General features: G+C 39.8%; 1 protein-coding gene across 7 annotated transcripts in view; it reads left to right on the top strand.

Annotated features, from left to right (window-relative positions):
* Window positions 1–14231, top strand: part of SPATA5 (spermatogenesis associated 5) — a 184412-nt gene that overhangs the window by 68382 nt on the left and 101799 nt on the right. Inside the window, exon 15 of one of the 7 annotated variants that reach the window (XM_048943106.1) lies at window positions 2379–3176. The exons of the other annotated variants lie outside the window; for them this stretch is intronic. Coding sequence (XP_048799063.1) covers window positions 2379–2381 — 3 coding nt within the window. The 3' untranslated portion in view covers window positions 2382–3176. Of the gene's footprint in view, window positions 1–2378; window positions 3177–14231 lie in introns of those variants that run through there. 7 annotated transcript variants of the gene reach the window in all.

Genomic DNA, 14231 nt, shown 5'->3' with positions numbered 1-14231 from the left:
AGGCATCTTATTCACACACTCAATTATTAAGCTTTTTGTTTGTTGGTGGTCTGAAAACTGTCTGAAGTGCTACAGATATCAGGGCTGTTGGTTGATTTTGATTTTGTTTAAACATAAATATGCGCTGTCTCTAATTCTCCAGTTTCTTTGTTACCAGGAACTGAAAGAAGAGACATGAAGATTTTGAAAGCTTTGTATGTGTCTTTTGGAACAACTCCCCTGGTTTGCAAAACAGGGGATCAGCAGATGGCAGTCAAAGCAAAGTTCCATCTGTTAGCTTTCAAAGCTCTGTGCAAATGAGAGACTGTGCGACCAAGCTGTGTCAGAACTGATGTTCTTACACATTTGGAAATAGATTCAGGTTTGCCAAACCTTTGGAGAAGAGGAGCTTTGATTTTTGCCCACTGGCATGAGAATGCGTTTTGGGTTTCCAATCTTTGTGTTTAGGAAGTGCTTGAACTTTTATTTATTTATTTTGACTGCGTCTCTGGCTGTTTTGCAAAGAATGTGCTGGTGATTGCGTCGTCTCAGTTGTATTCTCTCACTCTGTTCAAGAGTATTTTCTTATTCCACACGTGTGAGGAGAGAGCTTTTATGCCTGGCGAGTCTGTCTCACCATGGGATATGTTTTGGGTTGTTGTTTTTATTTATGTAAAAATGTGTTTCTCCAAATTCAGCGCTTAATGCTTACAGACAAAAATATTTGTATTCATTTTTAACCTCTACTTTAATCATGATGTTCTGGAGGATACCAGCTATGTTGCTGAAGAATTTTCACATTGTATGGTATTTTTATTAGCATCCTGCTATAAATATTTGTGACCCTTGTACACCAGTACAACCGTATTTGAATAGTTGATGGAGTTGTTTCCTAAAGTTGTACCTCCCATATGGCATAGTTGTTACAAGGATTAGTTAGTGAAAGCATGATAGCAGAAAGAAGTTGCAGAGTGCAGATTATCATTAAGCATTTATGGCACCTTTACTTTACTGTATTTTCATGCCTTTTTTCCCTCCTCACAATATGTCATCAAACTTCTACTCTCACTTTTTCTCACTTAGAAAATTAACTGTCATCTTGGATTGTAAATTCTGGCCTCCGTTGTGTTCTCCTACAAGAATGGGAGGAGGAAAAAAAAGTCAACAATATAAAAAATGTTGTGGGAAAGATGGTCAAAGGTTTTCTTGTGAGTCAGTATTTTCAATTCACACTTCACATCTCCCTTTCCCCTAAAGGGGTTAACTCTACTCATTAATTGAAGAACACAGTTTATATACTAAGCATTATTTAACATACACTGGTGGTATTATTGTACTTCCTGTTTTGTGTTCACAGTAATAGGTTTCTGAAGAGTTGCCTTTGTATAAATACCTCGCTGACATGTTAGGCAAGTATGTTCTTGTCTTGGAGTAAGCACAAAAGAGTAATGTGTTGGAACACTGCTAAAGAAGGAAATCTCTTTGCGTTTCATAAATGATACCCCTAAAGCCTTTTAAGAATATATGTTTTTAAATGACAGCTGTGCATTTGTTTTGTTTCCTTACTTTTCATTATTGTGGCTTAAATTGGCTCTAATAAGCCATAAAGGGAAAATCGCAGCTTCAGCGTGGAAACTTCTCTGTTTGACACTGTAATAGAGTCATATGGAGAAGAAAATCTGCAGAATGAAGCTGTGTTAGGAGAAATTGAAAGCTTCAGCATGAACTTGTGCCATTAACATGATTACTAATTTCCTTTTTAATCTATTATTGCAGTTTAAAATCACCTGCAAAAAATAAGGAGGTTAGGGGATTTTCACTGAACTTTGTCCCTTGATTTTTTTCTGTGGTGGCTGTGGAATGATGGCCAAGACTGATAATATGTAATGGAGATCAAGTCAGAAGTAATTAAATTTCATAATCAAGTGCCACTTTCTGGCGCTTACTAACTGACTGGTTATTTCTGAGATTTATTTTGTCTTTCTAAAGAATAGAAAGGTTATAGAGGAAAGCAACAGAGACTCTTTTTAAAATTAACTTTGAAACTAATTAGAAATATTTTACCTTGATTGAAGGTCCTCTTATAATAGTTTCTCTTTATTATTTGTTTGTTTGGAATGTGCAAAACTTGCATTGTTACTGAAATGTCTAAAAAAGTGATTTTGCAAATAACTCCTGCCATGCAGACCTCTGGGTATTACACACATCGTTTGCACCCTCTGAACACACCTGGCCATTAGCATTTAATCTTCATGCATCATCCCATCTAAGCTCATCTAAACAGACTCTCTAACAGGAAATCTCTGTTGTGTGGTAATGACAAAAGATGCAAGGAATTGAGAAGGTGAGTGAAGGAAAAAGAGCAAATGGGAAAAAAATCTTTTTTCTTCCCTTTTCAGTAAAAAGGTGGTGTAGCCATCATGGCTGTGTTTTGAAGTACTGCACTTCAGTCTACAGAAAAGAAAGAATAGAGCGCATCCAAATGCTGGTGACAGGAGGAAGCAAAGAAGCAAAAACGTGGCAAATAAAGGCAGAAAATAAATTATGTAAGAATTAGTAGAACTATTGTTGTCTGGCATGATGCTGTTTAGACTGTCCATATCACTGATTCTGTTCTCTGTACCCTTTAAATTAGCTGTTAACATATAACATAGGCATACAGCTGCCCTCCAGAACATGTGAAGTAGTTGCCTGCATTCCAAAATGCATCCAAAAAGGAAACCAGGAGTCAGGAGGGTAGATTTTTCTTCTCCAAATTTAACTTGCTAAGTCCAACTTTACGTAGTTGCCAGTTAAAACCTCTGATGAAAATGCTGTGAAAAACAGTCTCATCTTTGTGCTCAGTTTCACTGCAGTTTTTATCTGGTCTGTGGATGACACCCCAAAGATGCTGCAGGTTTAATCCTGAAATAATCTTTGTTGTATTTTATGGAGGAAAAAGAAAGTGAGGAATTTCCTTTTAAGATACCCTTGTTTCCGACTTTCTCTTCAATGGTATGCTTCCCAAAGAAGTGTCAGCTGACAAAAGGCTAACAGTAATGATGTTGTATGTGAAAAGAAATTCAACCTAATGTCACACTTTTGTGCAACTCATTGTAAATTACACACCAGCTTGAATTAACAGAAGTTTAAGTAACTTAAAAAGAAATGTTTTCAATGCATTAAGTTTGATCCATCTGTCTGAAATCCTGCTTGAGTCTTCTCTGTTCCCAAGGTCCGCGCAGTTGTAAGTGTACTGGAGTAGTTGGATGGGTTCAGTGCCACTGTGGGGCTGCAGTTGAGGTTGTCCCCAAGCTCCATTTTGCTAGCTACGCTGGCAAAGGAGAAAAGGAGAGATCTTCTGTTGATGCAGTTGTGCCTTTTACCTGAATGGCACAGGACAAGCCAAAAAAGCCCACTTATGTGAATGTTTGTGCATGAGTAAAGCAGGCAAGAAACCCAGAAGAATCCATTCACTCTCTTTGACAGCTGCAGTACCAAAGGCTGTAGATAACACAAAGGAAATAATGTCAGGTGTTAGCCACTCTAACTGCAGTATTCTGTGCTTGCTCCTCTTTGTTATGGACTGATCTGGTTCTTGACAGTCCTGTAGCTGAACATGAGAGCAAAAGACATTATTTTTTCTAAAGAAGGGAAGGGAATAATTTGTCAAGATTAAATCAAGTGTTGAAAAACTGCAGGCTCTTCGTCTTTAGAGCGTTGGTGATAATCCAGACAGGAGAACTGCTTCCCCTAGGAGGATTCCCCTAGATTCAGCCGTGGAAAATGTATTTGTTTAGCAAATTTAATGGGCTTATCAGAAAAGTCTCCAAACATCCTCTCTGTGTTTTGGATGTTCTGGACAGTGTGCTGCTTTCTGTGTGCGGATTGCAGTCTCATTTTCCATGATGGCTTTCATCTGTGGAGCACAAAGCTGGACGTTGGGCTTGGGGTGAGGAAAGAGGTGAGGATATACAAGCACCCCCACTATTCTCTGTGGTAAAGATAAGGGCAAAGTATCTAACAAACAAGTAAATAAAATCATGCATGCTGTTCTCTTGAGCGACTGTTAATTCTTTGCATTCTGGAGTCAGTGTGGAACTGTATGTCGGATAGAAGGCAAGCAGTGAGTGCTTGCCTTATTTGCAGATGACATGATTGAGATGTTGCTTGCGGTCATATTAGATACTTGTGGAGAAGCAGGAGTCTAATTGTAACTGTAGCAGAGGTCTTAAATGGCATCCATTTAGTTCCACAGACTTTCAGAGAGGTCTGGGTTTGGTTGTGATGCTGGTAACCGCTGGACCACATTGCTCCTTAGGGGCCAGAAAAAGAAGCCAAGTCTTGAAAGAAATCATTTCTCTGCTGCTTTGCAAATAGTACAGTCTGCAGGCTATGTAACTGTGGTGGAACTTTCAAATGGCTGGTCCGCATACAGAATAATATCCTGCCACCACAAATTGTTCTCTTCATCCAGATGCAAAGTGTCTGGTCTGTGAATTGTCTACTTAGCTTAGCACGTGCAGGAGGCTGCTGGGAGCCATAGGCAGTGATCGGGTTTGGGTTAGGTACCATGTAAAATGCTGAAGGAAACACCCGTCCCTGCCCACTATAAGAGGTAAGGACCCTGTGTCCTCCTTCTATCAGGAGTGTGCCACGTGACAGACTTTCTGGTTTTCCTCTCAGATTAGGTGTCTTTTAAGTCTCAAAAATACAAAGAGAAAATCTGATAAAAGCCATTTTAAGGCAGTAAAGCTAAATTCTGGGAGTTTACCAGAACTACATAGGCAGCTGCAGCTTTATTTTGTTCCCCTCTGTGTGTATGTTATAGGGTCCCATCTGAGATTTCACGAGCACAATGTATTTGTTTGAGGGATTACTTATGGATGGCGCAATGCCAGTAAAAATATCTGCTCAGAGTGTAGCAACAATCAAAAAACAAACACAGTGCTGAGATATAAGCTGAGCAGCATAGAGATGATATAAAAATAGGTCAGTGCTATGCAGCAATGTGGTTGAGACTGATACGGTGTTGTGGAGGAGGCTGAGATCGGCAGGCTTGGTTGTTTGGGAAGTGCAGCTGCTTTCCGATGAAGGAACATGTCTTTTATCACTATGATTTTCATCTTGGCTGGATATGGAAAAGAAATATAAGAGACAAATTGCTCACAGCGATCACTGCCATTGTGTGTCACTGAGGTGAGCATCTTAGCCAGATTATAGAATGGATTTCCTGCTTATCCAGGTAATAAAACTATCCAGATTTTAGGAATAATTAAATATAAATGTGTGTTGTCACATGTATATTTTAAAATGAATCCCAGTCTTCATAGTAGCTGATATTATTTGCTCTCTGCTTTCTGGAGCTTGGAGGATCCTCACAAAAAGAAGACCAAAAGCTTTGTTACACAAACAGCAGCAGAGTTGGTCAGCTGAATTGTGGCATCTGTTCCTTGGCAAAGCACGTCCTGCATTGTGGGCCATGGTGGATATGTGGTGACTTGTCTTGAATCATAGAATCATTAAGGTTGGAAAAGACCTCTAAGATCATCCAGTCCAACCACCAACCCATCCCTCTCATGTCCTCTATCCATGTCCCTCAGTTCCAATTCTCCACATTACTGAGCACCCCAAGAGATGGTGACCCCACCACCTTCTGGGCAGCCTATTCCAGTACCTCACCACTCTTTTGGAGAAATTTTTCCAAATACTCAACCTGAACCTCCCCTGGTGCAACTTTAGACCATTCCTTCTTATCATGAACTGTCTCACGTTTGAGTTGCATCAACCTGATAGTGAAAACATGCATTTCAGCCACCATTGCAGGCAAAAAGTGTAAAAGCAATACAATTTCTTATCATCAAATAAGTCATAGCATTTCCAAGTCTCTAAGTACATCCTCAGGTTGAAGGATGAAGGTACACAGATGATGTTTAACTGATGTCAGCCTCTTTCAAATACACATGTGAAGTGATACTTAAAATAAAAGACGGGTAGTGCTTTTGTGAGATAATGACTGCTAATTTTCTGTTTAGAGCAGTTTCTTGCTGTATACGGTACTCTGAGACAATATGTTGTTATGAGATTTCCTTTTATTTTGTTTTTATTTTTGCTTTTACCATGTTGGCTGCAGAACTATTGACAAATCCTTCATGATAAGCTGTAGCAAAAGCCACACATGATTAACCAATATGCTGAATAATATATTTCACTTTTGTAAGTTAGGAATCCCATGCGTGCTGCCAATTAAGAAAAGCTTTCTTTTGCACTGCTTCCACTCAGAGAAGTAGATACAAGCTTATTATTACATTTTCCACCCTTTAGCTTTTTTTTTTTTTAAATGCTTTGTCTAAGTATTAGTATGAAAGTAAACAATTGTTTATTGATTTGTTAGTTCTCTAAATTGAAAAAAGAACTTGAGGTAAACTTAATTTCTGCTGTTTTGGTTTGTCATCCTTCCTCTTTCTCTCCTTTTACTTTGCTTCGAAATATTGAAGATTGATTGGACAATCTCCTCTTTACTGCGTTAGCTGATTTGGGGCTCCTCTCCTGCAGTACCAAGTTCATGATTTATGGACAGTACAAAAAACCTGCTTCTATACAGGAGGAATAGGCAAACTGAAAAGCTGTGCAGAACTATTTCCATCTTCATCCTGTGTCCAGCAGGTGAATGTTAATACGTGTTTCTTTGAGATGCAGGAATCTCATGTACAGCTTTGGTTTATACAAGCCCAGGTCTGGTGGCTTTTTAAACTATTGGAAATGATGCAATAAGGAGCAGTGCTCCAGACCTGTGAGATCACAGCCATGACGTTTTAATATCCTGGTGCAAGTGGGATGGTTTCATACGTGGTAGATGACCAGTACCTTTTGTAAACTAAAAATAATGATGATAGTGAATGTTAGTTAATTGAAACTGACCCCTTCCATTCAGCTTTGTAAGTGGACAGTCATATAGCAAGTCATGCAGCACCTATGATTTTTTTCTAAGAATTAGAGTAAAATATTTTCTTCTTAGTAATGTTTTCAATATAATATATAATATGCACATATAGAAAACCTGGTAATTTGCATGATGGTTTCACTGGCATAAATCTGACATGGCAACATTACTTAAACTGCATGTAAGGATGTTCCTTAAACGTGTGTTGACAGTACTTAAAACACACCACACACAAGACAAAACACATAGTGCTGTTTTCTTGTATCTGTACCATTTAATTTTTTGACCTTGCTGAAGTAGAATATATTAGCTTTATTTATTTATTTATTTGCTTTTTGTTAGTGGCTTATTTGGGACATGAGTCCAGATTCTGGAGAAGGGCAGCTGCCAGAGGGTGAGCAAGGCAGAGGGTGCAAGACCAAGGTGACCCATCCCTTCCTCCCTTCCTCTTGAAGTCTGCTGATGAGCTTTTGGAAGGCTTGCACGCATGTAGCAGTAACAACATATGTAGATGGTGATTTAGTTCTTGTTACCCCCATTTTCATAATGCAGTTTTTCATGTTTTAGTAGGTACCTGTGAATTTTTATTTTGGTTTGGTTACCCTTTATCTCAGCTATTTCCTTTTAGCCTGTCAAGGAAGAGGAAGAAAAGAGGCTACAAATGTGTAGGGACAGCCTTGAGCCTGTGAGCAGATTACCTCCGGGATATACAGCTGAAATGTTTGAAACGCCTTTGAGTTTGGCAGCTTTCCGTTTGCTTTCCCTTTTCCTTCCTTTTTGCAGTCCTCCAGTAATAGCTCCCTTGTTCCAAAGAACAAAACCAGCACTTAGTGGTCATTCAGAAAGATTCATTAAAAACAGGAATGGAGTAATTGTAAACAGGCACCCCTCCTGTCATCCCCCCTTCCATTCTAGCCCAGGGCACAGCAGTCTTATGTTGTCTGGCTCCATACAATTTTGGGGGAGAAAAAAAGGAACAATAGCCTTTGGAGGTTAAAATAATCTTTCCTTGTTCAGCTGTTACAGCACTTTCTTAGAAAACTGAAGACCCCAATTTTAATTTTCTGGAACATGCACTTTAACTGTTAAAATTTCCTTTGTAGCAAAATCATAGCACAACTCTTTTATAGTAAAATAGAAGTAGTAATCGTGCTAAGATTTTATTACAAAAGGTAAGAAGGATTGGGAACAGTGATGGGAAAGCTAATTACAACAGTTTTCTTATAGGCTAGGGATAATGGGTGCCTCATAAAGCTATGATTCATTCACAGCTTGTCATTTTTACAAGTGATATTCAATAATAGTTGCAGCTTTGTTAACCTTAGCGTTTACCAAGAATTACTGGCTGTGGTGTGCATCATGAGGAGTAGCAGCAAGCAGCTGTGTGTGTGAAACACACCGCGTTGCTGCAAGGTTTCCCTGTGACAGGGGAGGAAGGGGCTGAAGGACCCTGTAGCTCTCACCCCTTGCCGAGGCTGAACACACATTCCTCTTTCATTTATTACCTGCCCTTTGTAATGGAGGGGCTGCTTTCTTGTCAGTAGCCCAGCCAGGGCTCAGCTCTGGCTGACCAAGAAATGCCTCTCCCTCCTGTGAAAGCACAGGAGATAAACAGGCACAGAGATTTTTTAATACTTGCACGTGCCCTGCAGGGAGGCCGATCTTATTACTCGTCAGCACTGAATAGAGGGTAGATTAAATAATTGCAGCTTTTGTGAGAGGCACATGGGTTGTCAGTGCTTCTTGTGCAAATTGTTCCATCGTCTCTCCCAGTTTTTCAGGTGGAAAACTATGGTGTAAAAGCAACGTAAGGAAGTGTCTGAGCTGACACTGGGCTGTGCTAAGCTGTTCTGATCTGAATGAGCTGGACCATGGAGCAGCACAGTTAACAGTAATGTTGCTGTTCACGTGGCATTGTGGAGAAACAGGTTTTGATTGAATCTGAAGGTTGCATTAATCAAACTGTGTGACTGGTACCTGAATTAACTTGTTCTGAATTATCCTGGGTTTCTCTTCATGAGCCAGTGTTTTGCTCGGGGAATGTCAGGGGAGCCACAGCAAGAGGATTTTGCTGAAAGGCTCAGGTGCAAAAGCTGCTGAGTTCCAATTACTGAAGTGGTGTTGCTGTCACAGCTGGCAGTGTATCCACTTAAAAACAAATACCACTAGAAACAGCCTAAATCCATCTGATTTGCTCACTGCTGTTATTTGAGTGATGGGAAGGAAATTAAATGGTTAGCATTGCTGATGAAACTTTTCCTTTAGCTAGAGATGTACTCCATTTACTCAAAAGCTTCTCAGAGTGTGATGGGTTGTTTTGGTAACACAGAAGAGGCCAGAGCAGGACTGCATAGGGAGGAGGCACAGCAGGTACAGCTTCTCTGCATGTAACAGATGCAAAGAGACAGGTTTTGTGTGCATGCTGTCGGATTGATAGGATGTGGCATGGCTTCTTTCACCTCCAGCTTAACCTCGTAGCAGAAGACAATATGAGTGGTCCCATAAGTGATGGGTGTGTAATGGGAAGTCGTGCGTGGCTGGTGAGTCAAAGCTCCACACCTGTTCCGTGTCACAACAGCTTCCCTCGCGCATGGGGGAGCGGGCAGGGGAGGCAGTGCCCTACTTTCTTGCAGGATTGCCAGAGGCGTAATCGCTTTGAGTCAGTAAAAGCTCTTAAGCGCTGGCATTAAATAAATAAGCTTGCATTTTATAGCTTCACTCCTTTTGTGCTTGAGAAATAGATCTGCAACTACTGCTTTCTTATGGCACGGCTTAAGTATCAGTTTTAGTTGGATAACTAGATCCTGAGGCCTTTCTTCATTTGGAGAATCAGAAGAGTTCTGTGCTGACAGCAAAGCTTTGACATAACTCTTCAGGTAGTCCTCGTGAGCTTCCTGTAACTATGTGAATGCCTGCAAAGATAATTATTTTGAAGGCTTCTGAAATCATATTATCATAATTACTTATGATCCTTCATAATTACTTTTTTTCTTCTGTTGCCTTCTTTTCACTCAGGATGCAGAAGGTTCTCAGGAGAGAACCCTTTCCCCTTTGTATTTTTTGTTTTTTTTTTCTTTTCACTAGCGTGGGATAAGTTAGTGTCATTAGGAAACTGAACTACTATGCTTCAAGGAATGGATGTCTGAGTTGTTGGCTTATAAAAGAATATATAAATCTCAAACTTGACTTTCAGTGATATTATTTGATTTTTCCCACCCTTAGTTCTGGAAGTGACTTGATTTGCAGGCACCAGGGCAGTGTTATAAATTGGACTGAAACGATATCAGAACTTGGAACTCGCACTCATACACAACTGCATTTTTGTGTGTTTTTTTAATTTTATTGATCTGAGTCTTCCATTAGTTTGTTCCTCATTAAGCAGTTTGTTTCACTGTATCTTCTGAGAGCGGTGTCAGAAACATTCATTGCAGCTGTTTGTTGGGGAGGATGGAGTTTCTTTCTGTATCTGTTCAAACTGCATGAAAAGTGAACTGGGAAAGTGCATCATCATCTCCTTAACAACAGTAGTTTGGGTCAGTGTTGCACACTGTAAAGCTGTTACGCTTTTGTCATCAGTTTTATACAAGTGTGGCCAGGGCATGCTCACTTGAACTTGTGAAGACTTCGAAAGTGGTACCCAGGGGCTTTGTTTTATAATAATGCATACATTACATTTCTTTCTATATTAAGATATTAAAGCTCAAACTACAATGCTATTATGTATCTGTATACCTCATACTCATCTTTCTCTTCCTTCTCCTATGTCTACTTTTTAATTGTTTTGCATCATTTCTGGTGACAAGGTAGGTGGCAAGAGTAAGCACATTGGAATTCAGTGATTAGTCCTATCTTGGGGCTGCAGGTACCATTTATGCAGAGGAACACACTATGTCTGGTTGGATACCAAGCTTCTACCAATTGCTGACCAATTTTAGTTACAAACTCTCAAAAAGTTAAGGCTTAAGTGGTCCTGGTTCTTTATTACACCAGAATTAAGTCTTGATCATAGCACAGATAGGATGTTGGGAAAATCATCCTGTTCTGGTTTCTGGATGTGAAAGTTAAGGCAAATGGAATATGGAGTACAAGCACTGGTAGGAAACACGATTAGTCCCAGAAAATCCAAAGCAGAAACTTCTACAGCCTGACCTCTTTTTGAGAGGTGTAAGAAATTTGAGAAATTTAACTTGTTTTGTAGTCTATCAGAATTTCTAACTGTGCTATTGAGAGAGGAAAATGTGTTTGAAAAAGAAGTATTTGCACATTATTGCTAAGACTTTGTGGTAGTCTGGTGTCATAAAGCACGTGATTTCCTTGCCACAGGACATTGCCTATTCTTTCAAATGCAAAGGCATCTATGATATAGGGACCTTGAAAGCTTCAGAAGTGGGCCCATGTGGCCCTCATGAGAGGTTCAACAAAGCCAAGGGCAAGGTGTTGCATTTGGATTGAGGCAATCCCAGATATAAGTACAGACTCGGAGAAGAGCTCAGCGAGAGCAGCCTTGCAGAGAAAGACTTGGGGGTCCTGCTGGACAAAAGCTGGATGTGAGCCAGCAGTGTGCCCTTGCAGCCCGAAAGGCTAACTGCATCCTGGCTGCATCAGCAGAAGAGTGGCAGCAGGGAGAGGGAGGGGACTGTCCAGTAAAAGGATGAGCATAGGTCATGGGCTCACATAGAGAATATAATACTAGATTTAAGAGGAAAAAAATAAAAAGCACACAGGCAATGTAAATTATACTGACACGGTTACTTTTGAAGTGGTAAGTGCTGTAGTATTACCAAAGTTGCTCTTCCTTGCCTTTGTTCTGTCATTACCTAAGAAAAGATTGTTGTTTGATAAACAATGAACAGCATTGGATGCCAGATGAAAGCATAGCCAGGAGATTAGATTACATTATCAAGGGAGAGAGGAAGGAGGATGCATTGAAAACAGTTCTGTTACAAGTCACCAGGTAATTATCAGCTCCATAATTATAAAGGGGTAGCTTCTCCTTTCTAATGTCTGTTTTAAATGTTAGTTGTAATTAAAAGCAGATCATTTGCAGTAGGAGGAGTGCTGAAGAAAGGAGAGTGCTTTGGTTTTTCTCCAGTTTGTTGCTGAAACAAAGAAAAGCTGCAGAAGTGAAATAAGTCCTCTAATGCGTGTGTGTTTGGAGAGCAAAGACAAAGAGAATCGTGGGAACTCAACATTATGCTTTCTCTTTCCACATGTGGCAGAGTCTTAGATGTTAATAAAAATACTAATTTTGTTTAATTAAAATATTCTCAGACCTTAAACTTCTGAAGCACGACCAGTCCAGAGTTCATCATCTACTCTTTGAAGGGCTGAGCTCTGCTTTGTATTTTCTTGTCACTGTATGGAGATAACAGAAAGAGAGCTCTTCAGTGGATGGTCGTTTGTGGATTTGTACTGTAATGCTGGTTTGTGCCCTTTGTGAAGAGTCTGCCGTGTGGAGGATTTGAAAGAGAGAGACCTAGATGAGTGGTTTGCTGAAGTGAAAAGCTGCCTAGTTGATGCAATTGCAATCTAAAGCTCTTGTGATGTAGGAGGTGATAAGCTCCAAGTTATGGTCAGCTTCCTTTCCAATGCGGAATTGGCCTAGGACTCTGAATGTTATGTCTGAACTCTGAGTTAATAGCTCAGCTTTGCTCGTCAATCAGAGAGGCAGGAGATGGTGGATGGTTAAATATTTGCAGGTTTTCAACTGAAAAAGTGCTGGTCAAAATAAGATGTAGCCATTATTTATGACAGAAATTTCAAGGGAAACCTGCTAAGCCCAGAGGCTGTTTGTCTAATTGTCTAACTCTTCACTGAAAGGAACGTGTATCTGTAATTTATATGTAAGATGTTCAGAATTCAGGTGTTTTAGTTGGTGGTGGTTTTTTTCTAGGAGTTACTTACTCTGTAGAAATTGCCTCATATTTCTGCCATAATTTTTTCATTTGGAGGAACTGCTTCTGTTATAAAGATTAAGCATTTGTTTTATAAAGATTAAGACTATGAATCAACCATCCGGACAAAAATGAGGAAGAAAAAATATATCCACTCCTTTCCAAATCTCAAACTTTCACTGGTAATGATTATGGATGTGAAAACAACTTCTAAATTATATCCAATTCTCCTCCAAAATTTCTGTCTTTTAGCATAACAGTTTAGAAAACTCTGAAGTTTTCACAATTGCCAGGTTGTTGAAAATGTTATGGCCTTCAAATGGCAAGAATTTTTTTTTTTTGATCATTTCTGCCCGTCTGTCTGCAGCTGTAAACATGGGGTAGCAATTCCTCCAGAGAGATGAGGCCCACTTCTTGCAGAAGCTTGCAACCTTGAAAGGGCTCAATAATACCTTTCCACAGGTCCTGGAAATCCAACAAGAGGAAAGGCTGCAGCCTGGAGCACACTTTAATGGGGACAGCATAGAGGTGTGGTAGCCAGAAAAACAAAACAAACTGAAACACAAACTAGTCAAATAGTTTTCAGAAATGTAAGAGAGACCTTCTGATGTGGGCTCAAGCCTGTCGTATGTCTTAAATCTCAGACTGTTACCCCAGTTGTGCTCAGTTGCAAAAGAGAACAGGCACTTGCCTTGGAAATGTAAGAGAAATATTGATAAATATGTTGCATTAGATAGATTGTTCTTACATTCCTAATAAACAATATAGTTAAAGGAGAGCTGTTAGAGTTCTTTTTTGGCAAGATTCTAAACCATGACTGAAATAGCTTTGCTTACACTATGAAATTTTGCTTTTTCAAGAGTCTACAAGTGGTATTGAAACGGTAGATGTAGCTGGTGCTGCTCTGAGGTTAAAACACTGGGATATACAGCCTCTATGATAAGATTTTCATGTGCTCTTTTTCTGTTCCTGGTGACTCATGTATGAAAAGCCCTGACATAGTTTGAAGACCAGGGAGCAAATCGACTTGCTAGTGCCAGTGACTCCAGCTTTCAGGTAGGGTACAATAAGTTGCAAATTTATTGTGTGGTCTGCTGTATTTAGCCTATTACTATTGAAAGAGCTTTGAAGAAATCCAATTTAGAGTACAAAATTCTCTTTGAATGGCTTAACAAATTACAGTACAAAATGGATTTTAACATTTACTATTTCTACATACTGTAGATCTGTCTGTGAGATTTAGCCTGCCTTGATTTAGCTACTGAAGGAACTGGGGTTGTTTAGTCTGGGGAAAAGGAGGCTGAGGGGAGACCTTATTGCTCTCTTCCAATATCTGAAAAGTGCTTACAATGAGAGCAGGGTTGGTTGCTTCTCACTGGTGACAGGATGAGGGGAAGTGGCCTCAAGTTGCACCAGGGTAAGGTTAGGTTGGATAT

The sequence above is a fragment of the Lagopus muta genome, chromosome 4, assembly GCF_023343835.1.
Source record: "Lagopus muta isolate bLagMut1 chromosome 4, bLagMut1 primary, whole genome shotgun sequence".
In the NCBI taxonomy this organism is placed as follows: Eukaryota; Metazoa; Chordata; class Aves; order Galliformes; family Phasianidae; genus Lagopus; species Lagopus muta.
This window is presented reverse-complemented; position numbering and strand designations above follow the sequence as displayed.